This window comes from Anomaloglossus baeobatrachus, chromosome 11 (assembly GCF_048569485.1).
Source record: "Anomaloglossus baeobatrachus isolate aAnoBae1 chromosome 11, aAnoBae1.hap1, whole genome shotgun sequence".
NCBI classification, from domain to species: domain Eukaryota; kingdom Metazoa; phylum Chordata; class Amphibia; order Anura; family Aromobatidae; genus Anomaloglossus; species Anomaloglossus baeobatrachus.
In genome coordinates this window covers 47492978-47513630 of record NC_134363.1, presented here as the reverse complement: position 1 = coordinate 47513630, position 20653 = coordinate 47492978, and the positions used below count along the sequence as shown (strand labels likewise).

Below are 20653 nucleotides of genomic sequence, written 5' to 3'. Positions count from 1 at the left end.
GGCTGGATTCTGCTGGGCTGCTACTTCACTGCTTGCAGGCTCCCAGGTGAGGTATCTGGGCAAATCTTCCTCAGCGGAGGATGTCGGTCCCTCTTCATCCCAGCGGGAGTACGGCAGCATCTCGGGCTCTTGGACTGGTGCTGCATCCACTGCTGATGGCTCTGGGGTCAGCTTCTCAGCTTCCTGGCCTCCCCTCCCCCTTAGTTCTTCTGGGCACTCCTCTTGTGGCAGCGCTAGGGATGGATTTTCATCAGCAGGCCAGGGCGGGGGACCCTTCGGCATGAATGTTGCAGGAGTCTTCCTGTGAGTATGCGGAGGGAGCAGATACCGGTCCACCATCTCCTTTGGGAAGTGGGCCTCTAGATCAGCCTTCAGCTTCCAGTATTCGGGGTCCTCCCCCAGCAGGGACTTCCTAGCAGGGACTTCCTTGGGCTGGGGAGCGGTGTCTGCTCTGGCCTTGCAGGCCGGGGTAAATAGTTGTACGGTCTTGTCTTGGCGGGCCGAGCCTGGCGTGGCAGCGGCCTGGTCTTGGCGGGCCGAGACTGGCGTGGCAGCAGCCTGGATTGGCGTCGCAGCTGCGATGGGATCTGTGCGGGCCGAGCAGGGCATCGCTGCGGCGGCCTGGATTGGCGTCGCAGCTGCGATGGGATCTGTGCGGGCCGGGCTGGGCGCTTCTGCGGCCTGGATTGGCGTCGCAGCTGCAGCCGGTCCTTGGCGGGCCGCACCTGACGTGGCTGCGGCCTGGTTCAGCACCTCACTTGCGGCGCGGACGAGCGTCGCTGCTGCGGTGGGGTCTTGGCGGGCCGGGCCTAGCATGGCGGCGGCCTGGGTCAGCGTCACACCTGCGGCGTGGAGGAGGGTCGCGGCGGCAGCCGGATCTTTGCGGGCCGGGCTGGGCATCGTTGCGGCGGCCTGGGCTCGGCGGGCCGCACCTGGCGTGGCTGCGGCTTGCTTCAGCGTCGCCACGCCGGGCATCTCTCCAGGGACCGCGGGCATGGCAGCAGGGGTCGGGGCACTCGCGCTGACAGGGGCAACACAGGACTCACCCATCGGTAACATCGTCGGGGCCTGAGTCGTCGCCGCTCGGTCTGGCACTCGTCGTGCGGTTCCCCTCTCATAGGCCTGAACCGCCGCAGCCATCTCCTGCAGCTCCGCACGTCCCTCTCGGATCTGCTGCACGATCCTCGCTTCCAGTCGGTTACTGAACTGGGCAAGCTCCCAGAACCACCAGGCAGCGGAACCCGGCTCTGGGCTCCTATCTTCAGACGCCATCTTCACCACGTCGTCGCCGCTCTGCAGATCTTTTCTCAGCAGCAGACCTCCGACTCTTCCTTGCAGCCTCAGTGCCAGTTCCTTCACTGCCTTGAACTCTTCTCCCAACAGCAGGCTTATCAGTTTCTGCTCTGCCTTTTCCAGCAGCAGGCTTCTGGCTCCCTTTCCTTCCCGACGTCTCTGAACGCCTCCGCTCTCATCACTTGCGAGGTCAGGACTCTTCAGGGGATCTCTGGGTAGCCACACCTCTTCGTGGGCGGTAACTTCTCCCAGCGCGGGCTGCTGTTGTTTTTCAGCGCGCTTTTCATGGTGGCAATATGGCGGCGCTTCCAATTTTCCAAGCGGACCGCCCAGGCACATGGTCACCTGTCTGAACAGGTCTAGTCCTTATCCTGTTCGTGACGCCAGATGTGTGGGGCCCCGAGGTTCGGTGTCGGTGCAGCGGTGCATTACCTTCAGGGACTCCACGCGGCTGGATCTTGTCACAGGTAGGAAATCTTCTATTTTGATTGTCGTGACGCCACTCTCAGAATTGCGGTCAATGGGGACCGGCACTGCAGGTTAGGGGTGCCTGGGGCTGATGGTAGGTGCAGTCAGTTGTAATAGCCTCCTGAGAGTGAGGCATGCCCCAGGGTCCCGGGTAGGTGTGTGGAACTACAAGTTGCAGAATGACTCACACGCACAAGCAGGATGTCTTTCAGGGATTTTACTCACTGATGGTGGCAGGGTGAGTAACCCGGGCGTAGCTGGGATGAACCAGGCTGGAACCAGGTGTCCTTCAGGCTGACTTATGAGGGTGGCTACCAACTCGCCTTCCTTAGCCCGTTGTGTTTTGAGGTAACCCCTGCTTGAAGCCCTGCTGGGGTCGCCCAGGGAAGTTGCTGGTGCCTCTCTCCCCTTCTTTTTGCCCGTTTGCTTGTAGCCTGGACCAGATCACTCCGGCTGCTTGCCTCCTGTGAGCTATGGGCCCTAACTTTGGCTACGTGGCTGCGGACTCTGTGGTGTTGTCTTGGGGGTGTAAAGTGCCCCCTCATGCAGGTTTGGCAAAGGAAAGGTGAATCTATCCCTGCACTGGGACCTGCTACCCGTTTGGGCCTGGTTCTCCCTGACAGTCTCCTTACTTTCCACTCCGTTGCTCTCTCTCCAGCTGTGTGTGGTGTTCGGGCAGCACTCCCAGGTGACCGTTCTCCCCCGTCGGTAGTCACTGCGCGGACGCTGTTAGACTGCCACAGCTCCAGGGTCTGCTCCTCACGTCTGCTTTCCCTGAGCTGCACACTACACTGGCTCACTGCTCCTCCTCTCCTATTCTTGCCTACGTCACCTAGCAACCAGGCTCTCTACCACACCCCTCGAGTGGAGATGGAGGCTTCGCCCCTTCCACCCCTCGGGTGGAGATGGAGGCTTCGCCCCCTCCTGGGATCCCCAGGGGTCCTCTCAAAGGTACATGTGTGAGACCTGATCACTATGCGCCTGTGTAGTCACACCTCGGTCAGCCTTCTGGATTACCTGTTTTGTACTGTCCCCAGCATGGGTGCAGTACTCAGTGGTGCCTGACCAGGTCAGGGGCGCCACACTTCATGGAGCTGAAATCCGGGAAGAGATGGGAGAGTCTCCTGAAGTGAGTGTCCCTCACTGCTGAGTACTTGGTGCAGTGTAGCAGGAGGTGGGTTTCATCCTCCAGGGCCTCCAGGTCACAGTGTTGGCACAGTCTGTCCTCCCTGGGCTTGTAGCTCTGCTTGTGTCGGCCGGATTCGATGGCTAGACTGTGGGCACTGAGTCTATATCGGCTCAGGGTCCTGCGGTCTCTGGGATCCGGGAGTTTCTCCAGATATGGGGCCAGTCTGTAGTCTCTCTGTAGTCTCTGGTACGTGGTCAGTTTCTGTGAGGTGTTGATGTCGGTCCTCCAGTCACTGACATACCTCTCCTGGCCCTCGTCTACCATCTTCCTGATTCTGGTTCTTGTCAGGCTGCTGTGATTGGTTATTTTGTCCAGTTGGGTTTGGGAGAGCTGTGCCAGGGGTCCTGGTTCATCTGGCCCACGTATATATATCAGAGCTTTGTGGTGATGGGAGCTTGGATTGCTACTCTGTAGGTGAGCCTGAAATGATAGTGCCCTCTTCAGAGCTGCTAGGTGTAGAGGGAATCTGCCCAGCTCAGCTCGACAGGCGCTGTTGGAGGTGCTTCGATGGACCTGGAGAAGGTGCTTACAGAATTCCAGGTGGAATATTTCTGTTGGGCTGGAATCCCACCTTGACCAATCTGGGTAAGTGTGAGGGCCCCAGACTTCGCTGCCATACAGGAGGATTGGGGCAATGATGGAATCGAAGATTTTTAGCCAGACCCTCACTGGTGGCTTCAGATGATAGAGTTTCCTTCGGATGGCATAAAAGGTTTTGCAGGCCTTGTTTTTCAGGGTCTCTATGGCTGGTTTGAAGCTCCCTGACTGGTGAATTTCCAGGCCCAAGTAGGTGTATTTTTCCTGTTAGGCTGCTTTCACACCTCCGGTTTCTGCAATGCGGCACAATACGGCACTTTGCAGGAAAATCGCAATCGTTTTTTTTGCTGCTGGTTGCGTTTTTTCTGCATAGACTTTAATTAGTGCCGCATTGTGCCGCATGGGCTCGCATTCGGTCCGGCTTTTGCCGCATGCGGCAGATTTAGCCGATGCGGCGGCCGGATGGAACGTTGCCTGGAACGTTTTTTCGTGCGGCAAAAAAACGCATTGCGCCGCATTCGGCCGATGCGGTGCATTTTTCAATGCATGCCTATGGCGGCCGGATGCGGCGCGATGCGGCAAAAACCGCATCCGGCCGCCGCATGCGGTTTTTGCCACTGTGCATGCTCAGTAGCATGCCGCAAGCGGCAAAAACCGGACGGGCCGCATGGGAAAAACTTATGCAAAGGATGCAGTGTTTTCACCGCATCCGTTGCATAGCTTGCACAGCCGGATTGAGCCGCAGAGCTCAAGCCGGATGTGTGAAAGCAGCCTTAGAGTGCAGCCGTTTAGGCAAATGAAGGATGCTGGTCAAATCTTCTTTTTCTCTTCTGGAACACCATGATGTTGGTTTTCTTTAGATTGATCGGTAGTGCCCATGTGGAGCTGAATTTCTCCAACATTTGTAGGTTGTCTTGGAGACCTTTCTTGGTTGGTGACACCAGCAGTAGGTCATCTGCATAGAGCAAGAATTTCACCTGGGCGTCATGGAGTGTGAGACCTGGAGCAGGTGAAGATTCTAGAGCAGTAGCCGCTCATTGATGTAAATATTGAAGAGCGTTGGACTTAGGCTGCAGCCCTGTCTGACTCCTCGGCTCTGCTGGAAATAAGCCGTTCTTCTACCGTTCACACTCACGCTGCAGAGGTTCTCGGTGTAGGACCTTTTGATGACATCGTAGGTCTTTCCTCCTATTCCGCTTTCCAGCAGTTTCAAGAACAAGCCCGGGTGCCACACTGAGTCAAAGGCCTTTTTAAAGTCTACAAAGCAGGCGTATATCTTCCCATGCTTTGTATTGTGGACGTGGCTCTGAATGAGACTGTGCAGGGTGTAGATGTGGTCTGTGGTGCGGTGGTTTGGCACGAACCCTGCTTGGCTTTTGCTCAGGACATTGTGCTCGGTAAGGAAACTGATGATCCTTTTGTTTAGGATGCTGTTGAACAGTTTTCCCAAGTTACTGCTGACACATATGCCTCTGTAGTTGGCAGGGTCATACCTGTCCCCACTCTTGTGGATCGGTGTAATGAGTCCTTGGTTCCAGGTACGAGGGAAGTATCCACCACTCAGCACAATGTTGAACAGTTTAACCATTACAGCTTGAATTTCTGGTGGGCTGTACTTCAACATCTATCTATCTATCTATCTATCTATCTATCTATCCATTGTCTATCTATCTATCTATCCATTATCTATCCATCTATCTATCTATCTATCCCGTTATCTATCTATCCCTCTATCTATCTATCTATCTATCCCTCTATCTATCTATCTATCTATCTATCCCTCTATCTATCTATCCCTCTATCTATCTATCTATCTATCTATCCCTCTATCTATCTATCCCTCTATCTATCTATCTATCTATCCCTCTATCTATCTATCTATCTATCTATCCATTATCTATCTATCTATCCATCTATCTATCCCGTTATCTATCTATCTATCTCTATCATTTTTCAGGCTTTGCACATCTTTTACACATTAAAGGGAACCTGTCAGATATAATATGCCCACGGACCACGAGCAGTTCTGGGTGCATATTGCTAATCCCTGCTTAACCGTCCCTGTATACACTAGCATAGATAAAGAGATCTATAGAAAAAGTATTTCTAAAGATCTTTTATTGTATGTTAATGAGCGAAGGGACTAGTCCCCTGGGCATTAGAGGTGCTTCACACACAGCGAGCTCGCTGCCGAGATCGCTTCTGAGTCACGCTTTTTGTGACGCAGCAGTGACCTCATTAGCGATCTCGCTGTGTGTGACACTGAGCAGCGATCTGGCCCCTGCTGTGAGATCGCTGCTCGTTACACACAGCCCTGGTTCATTTTCTTCAAAGGTGCTCTCCCGCTGTGACACACAGATCGCTGTATGTGACAGCAAGAGAGCGACAAATGAAGCGAGCAGGGAGCAGGAGCCGGCATCTGGCAGCTGAGGTAAGCTGTATCCAAGATAAACATCGGGTAACCAAGGTGGTTACCCGATATTTACCTTAGTTACCAGCCTCCGCAGCTCTCACGCTGCCTGTGCTGCCGGCTCCGGCTCTCTGCACATGTAGCTGCTGTACACATCGGGTTAATTAACCCGATGTGTACAGCAGCTAGGAGAGCAAGGAGCCAGCGCTAAGCAGTGTGCGCGGCTCCCTGCTCTCTGCACATGTAGCTGCATTACACATCGGGTTAATTAACCCGATGTGTACTGTAGCTAGGAGAGCAAGGAGCCAGCGCTCAGTGTGCGCGGCTCCCTGCTCCCTGCTCACACTGGTAACTAATGTAAACATCGGGTAACCATACCCGATGTTTACCTTAGTTACCAGTCTCCGCAGCTTCCAGACGGCGGCTCCGTGCAAGCGCAGCGTCGCTTGCACGTCGCTGCTGGCTGGGGGCTGTTCACTGGTCGCTGGTGAGATCTGCCTGTTTGACAGCTCACCAGCGACCATGTAGCGATGCAGCAGCGATCCTGACCAGGTCAGATCGCTGGTCGGATCGCTGCTGCATCGCTAAGTGTGAAGGTACCCTTAGTTTCCCTGGCTAGTCAGCTCCATTAGGATGTTAGTACACCCCTGTGGGTCCCTGTGGGTGTACTATCATGCTCAGTGGCATAACTAGAGTTGGATGGGCCCCAGTGCAAAGTTCAGACCTGGGCCCCCCCCCTTCACATACGCCGACACTTGGGGTAGGGGACAATGACACTGACACTCGGGGTACAGGATAATGACGCTGACACTTGGCTCTCACCCACAGCACCCTGAAATCCCTCTATCAGCACCCAGCTTTCCTATGTTCTAATATTTATCTTGTCCTCAGCACCCAGCTTTCCCATATCAGAGCATGAGAAAGCTGGGTGCTGAGAGATGTATAGCAGAGCATGGGAAAGCTGGGTGCTGAGAGATGTACAGCAGAGCATGGGAAAGCTGGGTGCTGAGAGATGTATATCAGAACATGGGAAAGCTGGGTGCTGAGAGATGTATAGCAGAGCATGGGAAAGCTGGGTGCTGAGAGATGTATATCAGAACATGGGAAAGCTGGGTGCTGAGAGATGTATATCAGAACATGGGAAAGCTGGGTGCTGAGAGATGTATATCAGAACATGGGAAAGTTGGGTGCTGAGAGATGTACAGCAGAGCATGGGAAAGCTGGGTGCTGAGAGATGTATATCAGAACATGGGAAAGTTGGGTGCTGAGAGATGTATATCAGAACATGGGAAAGCTGGGTGCTGAGAGATGTATATCAGAACATGGGAAAGCTGGGTGCTGAGAGATGTATATCAGAACATGGGAAAGCTGGGTGCTGAGAGATGTATATCAGAACATGGGAAAGCTGGATGCTGAGAGATGTATAGCAGATCATGGGAAAGCTGGGTGCTGAGAGATGTATAGCAGAGCATGGGAAAGCAGGGTGCTGAGAGATGTATAGCAGAGCATGGGAAAGCTGGGTGCTGAGAGATGTATAGCAGAGCATGGGAAAGCTGGGTGCTGAGAGATGTATAGCAGAGCATGGGAAAGCTGGGTGCTGAGAGATGTATAGCAGATCATGGGAAAGCTGGGTGCTGAGAGATGTATAGCAGAGCATGGGAAAGCTGGGTGCTGAGGGAAAGAGCCTTTTTCCCTCAGCACAAAACGTTCCCATCCCCTGATTGTATCTTTGTCCCCCCTTGTATATAGTTCTCTAAATACAATAATGGCCCCAACATTGCCTTCCAAATAGTATAAAGAGTCCCACATAATCCTTCATATATTAGAATTCAGCCCTATAGTCCTCCATGTATTATAATGCATTTCCCATAGTCCTCCATATATTATACTGCACCACATAGTCCTCCATGTATTATACTGCACCACATAGTCCTCCATGTATTATAATTCACCCCATAGTCCTCCATATATTATACTGCACCACATAGTCCTCCATGTTTTATACTGCACCACATAGTCCTCCATGTTTTATAATGCACCCCCATAGTCCATGTGTAAGGTAGGCTCCATATTACTCCATATATTATAATGTAGCCCCCATAGTCCTATATAGATTATAACACAACCCCATAAAACGTCAGATGGTATTATGCAGCCCCATACTCCTCCATGTATAATGCACCCCTATATTCCATGTATAAGGTGTCCTTCATTTTGTATTATACAGCCCCCCCAGACCTCCATTTATAATGCAGCACTATAGACCTCCAGTATAATGCAGCCCCATAGACTTCTATGTATAATACACCCCTATACTCCAAATATATAAGGTGTCCTTCATGTTTATTATGCAGCCTCTCCAGGCCTCCATATAGAATAATGCAGCCAACCTCTAAAGGCCTCCATGTATAATATACCAGCTACCCTCCCCAGGCCTCCATGTATAATATAGCAGCCAGCCTCCCCAGGCCTCCATGTATAATATAGCAGCCAGCCTCTCCAGGCCTCCATGTATAATATAGCAGCCAGCCTCCCCAGGCCTCCATGTATAATATAGCAACCAGCCTCTCCAGGCCTCCATGTATAATATAGCAGCCAGCCTCTCCAGGCCTCCATGTATAATATAGCAGCCAGCCTCTCCAGGCCTACATGTATAATATAGCAGCCAGCCTCTCCAGGCCTCCCTGTATACTAATGTAGCCAGTCTCTCCAGGCCTCCATGTATACTAATGCAGACAGCCTCTCCAGGCCTCCATGTATACTAATGCAGCCAGCCTCTCCAGGCCTCCATGTATAATGAGCCTCCCCAGGCCTCTGGCCACCGTGTATTCACTAATTTATATATATAAAAATAAAAAAAACAAGTACTCACCCTCTCTCTTCCTGCTCTGTCTTCACGTCTCCTCATTCCACTGCTGCTGTCCTCACTGCTCCCTCATTCCCCAGCCGCTGCTCGTCCTCACTGCTCCCTCATTCCCCAGCCGCTGCTCGTCCTCACTGCTCCCCTCATTCCCCAGCCGCTGCTCGTCCTCACTGCTCCCCTCATTCCCCAGCCACTGCTTGTCCTCACTGCTCCCCTCATTCCCCAGCCACTGCTCGTCCTCACTGCTCCCCTCATTCCCCAGCCGCTGCTCGTCCTCACTGCTCCCTTCATTCTCCAGCCGCTGCTCGTCCTCAATTCTCCCCTCATTCCCCAGCCACTGCTCGTCCTCACTGCTCCCCTCATTCTCCAGCCACTGCTTGTCCTCACTGCTCCCCTTATTCTCCAGCCGCTGCTCGTCCTCACTGCTCCCCTCATTCTCCAGCCGCTGCTCGTCCTCACTGCTCTCCTCATTCTCCAGCCGCTGCTCGTCCTCACTGCTCTCCTCATTCCCCAGCCACTGCTCGTCCTCACTGCTCCCCTCATTCACCAGCCACTGCTCGTCCTCACTGCTCCCCTCATTCCCCAGCCACTGCTCGTCCTCACTGCTCCCCTCATTCCCCAGCCGCTGCTCGTCCTCACTGCTCCCCTCATTCCCCAGCCACTGCTCGTCCTCACTGCTCCCCTCATTCACCAGCCACTGCTCGAACTCACCGCTCTCCTCTTCCATCGCTGCTCGTCCTCCCCCCTTCTCGTTCTCCCGGTGCTCCGGTCGGCGTCCTCCCGTCCTGCGCTCTGTGCACTCTGAGCACAGCAGTCGCACAGGAGTGACGTCACCGCGCAGGCACGGAGGGGGGGGAGAGGGGAATGATGATGCATAGAGTGCCGCCGGCAGCTCTATGCTTCAACATTACTGTGCGCGGTGATGGGGGAGGGGGCCCCGCTGCCGCCGCTGCCACCAGGCAGGGGGGCCCGGTGTCGGCGGCGGCAGCGGGTCATATAGCCGCCGCGTGGTTTGTGACAGATCAGCGCAGCTCCTCCCTCACTGACAGGAGCTGGCTGCTGAACTGCCGGGCGGCCGCCGGGCCCCTAAGCTCCCGGGCCCGGTCGCAATGGCGACCGCTGCGACCGCGGTAGTTATGCCCCTGATCATGCTAATGAATGTGCAGCATGAGAGTGATCTCACTCACCTCTCCGCTGCCATGGCAGCCCGACGCTGGATTTTGGCTCAATGCGCATAACCCCGGACTTTTGGTCATGCACGGTATTTCAGTTTGAAGTCAGGACGCGTACACCCGGCTTCATAGTGCGCATGACCCAAACTCATGCGCACTGAGCCGAAATCCAGCGTCGGGCGGCGATGGCAGCGGAGAGGTGAGATCATCCTGTGATGCTGCACATTCATTAGCATGATAGCACACCCACAGGGGCATACTAACATGCTAATGGGGCCAACTAGCCAAGGGAAGTAACGCCCAGGGGACTAGTCCCCTTGCTCATTAGCATATGGTAAAAGATCTTTAGAGATACCTTCTCTAAAGATCTCCAGGGACGGTTAGGCAGGGATTAGCAATATACACGCAGAACTGGGTGCATATTGGACCTGACAGGTTCCCTTTAAAAAAACTATTTCAGTATCATGCAATTTTTGCCGGATGTCACATGTATGACGCACAGATGTTACACAGATGTCCATACTGGAATGTGAGGCTTGCACCTGGTTAAACATGGACGTCTGATAGGGTCTTAACAATGATTTTTATGGCGGCAATCATTAAACAGTATCTTCTCTTAATGCCCTGTCATCAATATCATTAGATCAGTTCTATTTCTTGTGGATAAAAAAAAATGTTGCAATTCTGGTTTGGGTAAAACTTGTGCCAGGCGCAGGATGATATGAAGTTTCCTCCTCCATCACCATCATCAGCACTGTCCTCCTTCCTCCCTCACTGTGTTCTCCATTTCTGCCTCGTCATGTTGGCTGAGCGCTCCGCTATTGTCGGGCGGTGCAGTCTCTGCTGAGTCATGCTGGCTGAGCGCTCCGCTATTGTCGGGCGGTGCAGTCTCTGCTGAGTCATGCTGGCTGAGCGCTCTGCTATTGTCGGGCGGTGCAGTCTCTGCTGAGTCATGCTGGCTGAGCGCTCCGCTATTGTCGGGCGGTGCAGTCTCTGCTGAGTCATGCTGGCTGAGCGCTCCGCTATTGTCGGGCGGTGCAGTCTCTGCTGAGTCATGCTGGCTGAGCGCTCCGCTATTGTCGGGCGGTGCAGTCTCTGCTGAGTCATGCTGGCTGAGCGCTCCGCTATTGTCGGGCGGTGCAGTCTCTGCTGAGTCATGCTGGCTGAGCGCTCCGCTATTGTCGGGCGGTGCAGTCTCTGCTGAGTCACGTTTACCTGGGCGGAAAATAAGCAGATATACAGAAATGCTGCAGATTTCAGCTTAGAAAATCTGCACTAAATACACAATGTATAATGCATGAGATGTCAACATCCTCCAAATCTGCAGCAGAATGCAGGATAATACACTGGTAAAAAAGTTTTGGTAACTGATTTGCAATTCTCATGCAATTTCCTGCAATTTTCTAATGTGTTTTGGAAAATAAGAAGCCTGACCTTCTGTAATGTGACACTAGAAACGTTTCCTGTGCGTGACATCAGCAGTGGAGGAGCGTGCACTCCGAAGCTCCGCCCGATCTCTGCTGCAGCTCCAGGCAGGGATTGGCTGCAGACAGGTGATGTCACTCCTCTCCCCAGACTCCTGCCTATAAATCCCGGGCTCTATTGTGCACGGATCAGACGATCCTGACTCTGAGCAGAGTTCTTGCTTCAACAGTGATTGAACGGAACACGCGCAGAGGACAAGGAGCCCAAAGTCTCTATTTTTTGCATTAAGACATTCTTTGAACCACCAAGAAACCGCAATGGAATCCCAGGTGCGCCAGAACTTCAAGAGCGACTGCGAGGCTGCCATCAACCGCATGGTGAACCTGGAGCTCTATGCCTCCTACACCTACCTCTCCATGGTGAGTGTCTGCGCTGTCTTCTGTGTATCCTCAGCAGATCTGGCCATATGTGCAGGGCTGAGCTGCTCCTTCCTCAGCTTCTTGTGATGTCCTCCTCCCCTTGCTCTGTGCTTGTGTTGCAGCCTTTCCTAGCCTTCATTGTTTCTAGTCCTCCCAGATCGATCAGATCCTTGTAGAGATCTGTACACCCTCCTATACACCTGAGAAATATCTGTTTAGTGTATACACCTGAGATTTCCTGGGCTGGAGAGATCTGATCATCACAACACTTTTGTTTACACTTCACAAAGTAAAGGAAGTAACTATTTTGTAAACATTGTTGGTTCTTAATTCCTGACCTACTACTTTTCTTAGGGAGTTTTGCTGCAAAATGACTTGGGGTACTTTCACACTTGCGTTTTTTTTTTTTTTTTGGCGCAATCCGCTGTCTTGGGAAACAGGGGAATCCGTTAACGGATTTCGTTGTTTCCCATACACTTGCATTGATGACGGATTGTACCAAAAGTATCTGCGTTGCTTCCGTTGGCCGATGCTCCGTTGCTTCCGCCGAGCGGAAGCAACGCAGAATGTAACGTTTAAATGCTGGCGTCAAAATGACGCCAACCAACGGATTCCGTTGGTTCCGTTAAAATTTATAATGGTTCCCTATGATAGCGGATTCCGTTGCTAAGTGCTTAACAACGGAATCCACTGCTGGATTCCGCTAATCTCTACTGAGCATGCCCAGAATCAAAAAAAATGAAAAAAGAAATAAAACAGAGCCGACGGATTCCGTTAGACGGACGCCAAACGGATGCAACTGTCCGTTATTTCACAGGAATCAGCTAACGGATTCCTGTGAAATAACGGACCCGTTGACACCACAAAAATAACGGATGCGTCAAAACGACGCAGCAACGGACCCAGCGGATTCAACCCAACGCAAGTGTGAAACTAGCCTAAGGCTAGTTTCACACTTGCGGTTTTTTTTTCTTTCAGTTGCGATCCGCAGTTAACTGATTCCGCTGCTTCCCATAGACTTGTATGGACGACGCATTGCAACTGATGGTCCTGCGTTGCATCCGCCGGCAGAAAGAACTCAGCATGTAGTGTTTTTCTGCGCATCCCAGAACGTTAAAAAAAAAAAAACCCGCAATGTGCTGGGTTCCGTTGGCGTCCATTTTATAATGGAAGTCTATGGTGGCGGAATCCGTCATTTGATGGATTCCTGTGACTGATCCATCTTTACACAACTGCACATGCTCAGTTAAGGGGTAGGCATCTCCTTATGGGACACTACTAAGTGGCTCCATAGGGTGGATATTTAGTATGGCTAAATTTTTGTTTATAACATGCTCAGTTAAGTAAATTGCTAAAAAAGTTATAACAGATTCTGTTTTGCAGGATCTGTCGCATCGGTTGTGCCGCTATATGCAACGCATCTGTTACACAACGCAATTCAACGGATGCTGCACAACACAAGTGTGAAACTAGCCTAAGGCTGCTTTCACACTTGCGTTGTTTTGCATCCGTCGCAATCAGTCACCTTTTAGTAATTACGGTAACCAGCAAAATATTTTGCAGGGGTTATTTTTTTTCCCCCATAGCCTTCTTAGTGACTGATGGCCTTGCGTTGAATCCGCCACGTGACGGATCAGTCGTTTACTGACTGACCATCAAGTGGGAGCAACGCTGAATGTAACGTTTTTGGAGTGGCAAAAAAAGGATTCAGTCACAAGCTATAATGTGTGTCTATGGTGCTGGATTCCGTCATGCTCCACTGAGCATGCCCGGCATATTTGGGACATCCCAGTAGGATGTCCCAAACACAAATGGATCATGACGGAGCCGTTGTAAAACTGACGCACAACGGATGTAATGGATGCGACGGATCAGTTTTTTTTTCTCAGGATTCCAGTGAACGGAATCCTTTGGAATAACACAATCGTTGCGTCAGTTGACATCTAAAAAAAACGACGGATCCGTTAAGTTGCAACGACGGACCTGGCAGATTTAAAACAACGCAAGTGTGAAAGTAGCCGAACACCCCACACTAGTCCTGACAGTGAACTGATAAAGTAATACAGTATTTCCTTGCACACACCTGCTAGATAAGATGCTCACAAGAACAAGCTGTCCTTCCCACAGTGTTACTGACTCAATTGAAACTATATATATTTTTTTCCTATCTTTACAAACTGGTTGTTTAACTTCTCTCCTTATTTTATTCCAGTCCTTCTACTTTGACCGAGATGATGTCGCCCTTGAACATGTGGCCAAGTTCTTCAAGGAGCAGAGCCATGAAGAGAGGGAGCACGCTGAGAAGTTCCTGAAGTATCAAAACAAGCGTGGGGGACGTGTGGTCCTCCAGGACATTAAGGTGAGACTTCTGTAGTGTTCATCACCCATCCTAATGCAGAAAAAACACTTCTGTTAATATGAAATCTCACTCTTTAGTCCTCCTTAAGCTCCCATCTGTCTCAAACTGATTGAGGAGCAGTGTAAAGACCAGTTTTTCTTTTTCTTAGAAACCTGACCGTGATGAGTGGGCCAACACCCTGGAGGCCATGCAGGCCGCCCTGGCGCTGGAGAAGACCGTGAACCAGGCCCTCCTGGATCTTCATAAGTTGGCCACTGACAAAGTTGACCCTCAAGTAAGTGTCCATAAAAATCTTGGTCTTCTATAGAAAGTAACGGCACCTCCCAAGCCTCTTATATACTGTATGGGGTGTGGTTGTTTCATCTCTTGTGTAACTCTTGGGTTATGCGGTGCATTCTCTGACATGTCCATTCAGCACATTTAATATTAGCTCTTACGTTCCTAAAATGCTTATGACTTGTAAAAAAATATTCTATTCTTGCTTAATCTTGTAATAAACTTCCCCATATGTCTTAAAAGGGTAGTGCAGTATTTGAAATGCATGGCTGGTTTAATTCTGAAGTGGTGCTGTAACAGTTTGGTATTGTAGCCGGGCCCTAATGAAATTAAGTGGTCTTAGCTATAATATCATAGGTAGATGTTTATTTCCATGTATTGAGGCTAGTAATTCCTGCATATCAATAATGACCCCTTCTCTTCCAGCTCTGTGACTTCTTGGAATCTGAATACCTGGAGGAACAGGTGAAGGCTATTAAGCAGCTTGGAGACTACATCACCAACCTGAAGCGCCTTGGGGTACCCCAGAACGGCATGGGCGAGTACCTGTTTGACAAGCACACCCTGGGAGAGAGCAGCTAAGATGTCTCCTCTTGGATGCCACCGGTCCAGTCTGCATCTCCTTATCTACCTGGAATAATTGCCCCTGACGTGTGTTTTGGGCCTCTCTGAACCTTCTGTGATCTGTTACCTGAGTGGCTGTGACTGCTTGTCAGCAAGCTTTCCAATAAAGCCTTGATGCATTCTAAACATGTTTAGAAATTTATTTTTCATTCTGATCTAGCTCTTCACACACGTCAGCAATACCTAGTTACATGATCAACCGGTTTCTCAATCACTGACCTGTCTATTTTAATTGACATGTAAATGAGGCTGCAGGTCTAGAGTACATCGTACACCTGTCACTACAGCTCTATTCCCCGCCCAGCGTTGCTGCCTCTTTCACTGACTGCTTCAGGCAAAGGAACTGTCAGTCACACAGGGGAATAGAGCTGGAGAGACAGGCTTTTTGTGCCCCAAATGTTTGCATACGTCTCTGTAATAAACTTTCTGTTTTTAGAGATGCTGCCCACGGGTTCCAAAAAATTTCAAATCTCATGGTGTGAACCTAGCCTTAAGACCTAAATAATGAGGTTCTGATGTCACAATAGGGGCATAATGACCGTGGTCGCAGAGATCGTGACCGGGCCCAGGAGGGTTAGGGGCCTGGTGCTCACCCTGCAGAGAAGCAACCGGCTCTGCTCTGTGATAGGAGCTGTTAGGGAGTGACAGACCACAGGGCCTGTGAGCCAGGGGGGGCCCGGTGGCAGTCATCACACACAGCAATGATTACAGATGGCACGCTCCACTCCATGCTTATTACTCTCTGCCCTGTGCTTGAGGTCTGTGTGGTGACATCACTACTGCGGTGCTGAGACTGCAGAGCGGAGGATGCTCCGACTGGAGCAGAGGGGGAACTAGGAGAGGTGAGGATTTTTGTTCTCTTTACTCAGTGAGTAAATGGTAGCCAGAGGACTATGGGGGTGCATTCAATATGGGGACTTCATAATACAATATGATGGACACCTACCTGGACTATAGGTTTGCATTATACTATATGGATGCATATGGGGGTTTGAATTAAACAGTATGTGGGCTGCATTATACAACATGAAGGACATCTTATACATGGAGGCATATGGGATGCATTGTAGTAATTAAAGGGGCTATCTTATACATAGAGGCCAATGGATGTGCATTCTTATATAAGGGTTATGTGGGGGCAATTATTGTATTTGAAGAGCTTTTATATTGGGGGGGGGGGACAAAAATAAAAGCAACAGATGGGAAAGTTTTGTGCTCAGGGAAAGAGGCTTTTCCTTACACCCAGCTTTCCTATGCTCTGCTATACATCTTTAGACTGGAGTCACACTTGTGTGTGTGACTCGTGCGCTTATCGGCTCACACTGCCCGGACCGTCCACGGCTCTCCTGACAGGCGTGGGTCAGCATCATAGAAATACATATAGTGGAGCCGCTCCTGGCATAATAGAAGCCAACCGGTCCGGGCAGTGCGATACTCACACGCAAGTGTGATTCCAGCCTAACCTCAACACAACGCTTTCCTATACTCTGATGTCATGGGAAAGCTGGGTGCTGAGGGAAAATGTATAGCAGAGCATGGGGAAGGTGCGTGCGGAGGACAAGATGGATATCAGAACATGGGAAAGCTGGGTGCTGATAGCGGGATTTCAGATCATTGGAACATTAATGCTGGGGGAAAGAGCCAAGTGTCAGCATCATTATCCCGTACCCAGAGTGTCGGCATTATCTTGTTCTCCGAGTCACGGTGTACCGGGGAGGAGGGGCACAAGGTCCAAACTTTGAATCGGGGCCATCAAACTCTAGTTACGCAACTGCGTCAAAATGTACTGTCTGTACAGATACATAAATGGGTAATAATGCAGAGTTTACACAACTGCTAACTTCGCTCTCAGGAAAAGTTTCCATTGTACAATTGTTTTTCAATCCACACTTTTTCAGGTGAAAATATTCTGCTATTAGCGGTAAATGTAGTTTACACCAGATCTGAGCGGATTATACAATAAATGCTGCTTACACAACCTCAGATCTATCACAAAGGCAAAACATGTCTTTGAATATGTGCAACATATGCAAAGAGCCTGCAGGTAGGGGTTGTCCATTGCTATGCCTATTTTAAATAAATAAAAAACACTGCATGGGGTCTGCCCTATTTTTAATAATCAGCCAAGGTAAAGCAGACACCTGGGGACTTGTATTACCAAGGTGGGAAGGACCATGAATATTTGGCCCCTTTCAGCTTAAATCAAGCAGCCTCCCAGAAGTGGCACATCCATTAGATGTACCAATTGTTGGCTCTTCCTTCTGTTACAATTGCGGTAATGGTTTTGGGGTTTGTCAGCACTAGGGCAATTGGGAAGTTACGGGTAAAGTGTCAGATTTGGTGAATCTAATGTATGCCCACTTCTGGGGCAGCTGTGGGCTGCTATATTTAAGTTAGGAAGGTCCAAATATCTGACCTTTCTCACCCTAATCAGTTCCCAGCTGTCTGCTTTTTCTTGGCTGGCTATCAAAAATAGGGGGAACCCATACTTTTTTTATTTCCCCTTCAATTATTTAAGATAAGACATGGGGTCCCCCTCCTATTTTTGATAACCAGTCTAGTTAAAGCTGGGGGCTGGTATTATCAGGCTGGGACGAGCCATGGATATTGGACCCTTCCCAGCTTGATATCATCCTGCAGATGGTGCTTTACGTTGGCTGGTTAGCAAAATAGGGGGGAAATATTCACTTTGTTTAAACATTGGGCCAGTTCAGCAATCTGACAGCCACCTTATCTTCATGGAAACACAGTATGTATGGCTGTCCGGCTCTTGCTCCCATTTCATTCTTTCAGAAACTCCCTAGTCCCTACTATGACCATTTTACAGTACTTAAGTACCGGTTTGCATTGACTGATTTGGGGTTCGGGTACCTGGACCGAACTTTGGACTATTGTCTGGCGGCCCAAAACATCCATGGGTCCGCTCATCCCTAGTCATGAAGCAATTGTTCCACCTTGTTATCAATCAACGTTGGCAGTGGAGGGGAGGAAGAGCTGATGATTAGAGATGAGCGGACCCGTGGAAATTCGGTTCGGCGGGTTCAGCCGGACTTCACCGTTCGGTTTGGGACCCAACTTGACTTGAACCTCAATGGAAGTCACTAATTGGGCCCATATGAAGCCAGCCATGAACATATCACCTCCAGGGGCAGGATGTCGGATCACAATGCACGGACTAGCCGCGTGTCTCCCGATCGTGACTGTTTCATATATTTGTAAATATTGAGATAAAGGATGACAATTGGTGCTTTTAAAATTCTATGGAAGAGGGATTTGCTAGAGGTCGAGATAGACCTTCTGCTACAGGCTCTCCTGAGGTGACAGCTACACTTCTCCATAGAACTTTGAGCACCAATTGTCATCTCCCATCTCCATAATGGAAAAATCTATTTATTGAAGACACATTTTCCTATAAATTAAGACTCTTGAAAGTGAATGATCAGTCCAGGAGGAGAAAGAAGCAGATTTCTCCAGTAAGATGTATTACAAAGTTTTTTATTTTTGCATATTTTTCTCGAAAAAGAAATAAAATGAAAAAGACAATTACTCTTTAAATCAGGGAAGGTGCATGCGGAAAACTGCTAATGTGCACAAGGATCACACTGCTTCGCGTTTTTTTGCGTAAACAGAGCAAAAACATACTCGTGTGATCCAAGCTTTAAGGTTTTTCTATTTTTTAAACAATATTCTTAAAAATGTGTTCTCAATCTGCCCCGAGAAATGAAAAAATATCAAATATTCAAGAAAAAGTATTAAAAAAAGAAACATTAAAAAAAAGCAAATCAACATTCTCTATATTTGGTCTTGTGAAATTTCACATGACATTTCTCCCACTCAACATTCACAACTGTGGTGCTATTTATTGTGGCGCCATATGGTGCAAATATTATTAGGCAGTTGGTTATGGCAGTTACTATACATACTGGTTCTGTAATAGTGGGATGTGGATTTAACAAATGAGCTTCATTCTAATTTATAAACATAGCGGATATTATATCACTCCTCCCCCCAACCCCAAGGAGAAATGTTTGCACGAATGTAGGCATTACATACATAAGTCAGCAATTTCGCTTCTTCTTTTCTTTGAAAATAGACGACAGGAAAGACCACAGATGCCAGATTTGCATACCCACCAGTCCTACGACTAAGTACAGTAGATCACTTGTCCTATGCCAGCAATAGACTTATTTTTACAAAGCACAGTATCTGTTAATATTCAGTATAAGCCCAACATAATGTTTATTTCTTGTACCTTTATGTCTTTTATCATCTTCTTCTGTCCCTCTTCACAAAGCTGAATTAGCGTTGCTTCTCAAATCTGCTAAAACTACATTTCCCGGCAGCACCCTGCTCTTCCTCAGTGCTGCAGGCCCCTCGCTCTGCTGTCCTGTGTGTTCCTGATTTCAACAGTAGTAATGATTGAGCACTAAAATACCTAAGTTCTCGATACTCGAATCAAGCAGGTCAGACCCTCAGACTGGCTTCATTCGAGTAACAAATGGGGGATAGGGAAAGAGGAAAGAGGCTGGGGGGAGAGGGAAATTGCTGAAATGGATGGAAACAGCATGGGGAAGATGGCTGGATGCCTCTCTAACTCCCAAGTGGCTGGTGAGAAAAATGCTGGCAGAGTATTATGACACTTGATATGAAAATAAAACTTACAAAACTGACGATAAAATGGATTTTACATGAAAAAAATGTTAGGAAACATTTTTTCCTGTATAATGATATGTATATAAGGCAAGATTAAAAAGAGGAAAAAAAAAGCCTCCTCCACCCTTTAATAGCCGGACCATCTCTCACTATATTTTTCTATCACCTAGGACTATGGTAGATGACGTAGTACAGGGAAAAATAAAACTGCACCCGCCGATAAATGACATTTTAATATTTTATCATAGGTGCCATTGTATGCAGATATGGGGATCTTCTTGCCTCCAAACAAGGCTTCTGGATGGGAAAATCTTTATAAAAAAACACCTAACGTGTCATTCACATATGGATACATAAATTACAAGCTTTTTCTATATATTGCAATTGTAATCGCATTGTACATTGTTGCCATTGTATGCCATCCGTGATTTCCACAGATCCATAGACTTATATTATGACTCTTGATCATATGTGAACAGCCCCATAGGCTATAAAGCTTTCTATGCGTGAAAATCACAGGTAGAACACGTATGATGTCTGAATGAGACCCAACGATGATTTTTATGGAGGCAATAAAAAACAGCTCATTAAAGAGGACCAACCAGCAGGATTTTCATATATAACGTAAAGCCAGTGCTATACTGGGGCTAGGATGCTGAATCCAGGCATACCTTCAGCTCTGAGATTGGATGCCTTATTACATTAATATGTGCAATATAAACAAAGAGAGCAAGAAGAGAATTGGCACAAAAGTAGAATGCAAAAAATATATCAAATTTTATTAACACCGATATAAAAATTGTATAAATATCAGGATAGTCATAAGAATTGCATAATCAGGTAAGACAAAAAGAGGATGGAGTCACAAAGCTGCAAATGGATACAAGACTTAGTATAGAACACAATTGATATTAAAACAATCCAACCCGCCACTGAAGAAAAACAGGGGGGGGGGCCATGGAAAA

At 49.1% G+C, this 20653-nt stretch overlaps 1 protein-coding gene across 1 annotated transcript; it reads left to right on the top strand.

Moving 5' to 3' along the window:
* The first annotated feature begins 11533 nt into the window (after positions 1-11533).
* Positions 11534-15161, top strand: LOC142256859 (ferritin heavy chain B-like). The gene is made up of 4 exons (XM_075328793.1): positions 11534-11776; positions 13989-14135; positions 14284-14409; positions 14838-15161. The coding sequence occupies exons 1-4, from the start codon at positions 11675-11677 to the stop codon at positions 14991-14993; spliced, it is 531 nt and encodes a 176-aa protein (XP_075184908.1). The 5' UTR covers positions 11534-11674; the 3' UTR covers positions 14994-15161.
* Positions 15162-20653: the final 5492 nt, after the last annotated feature.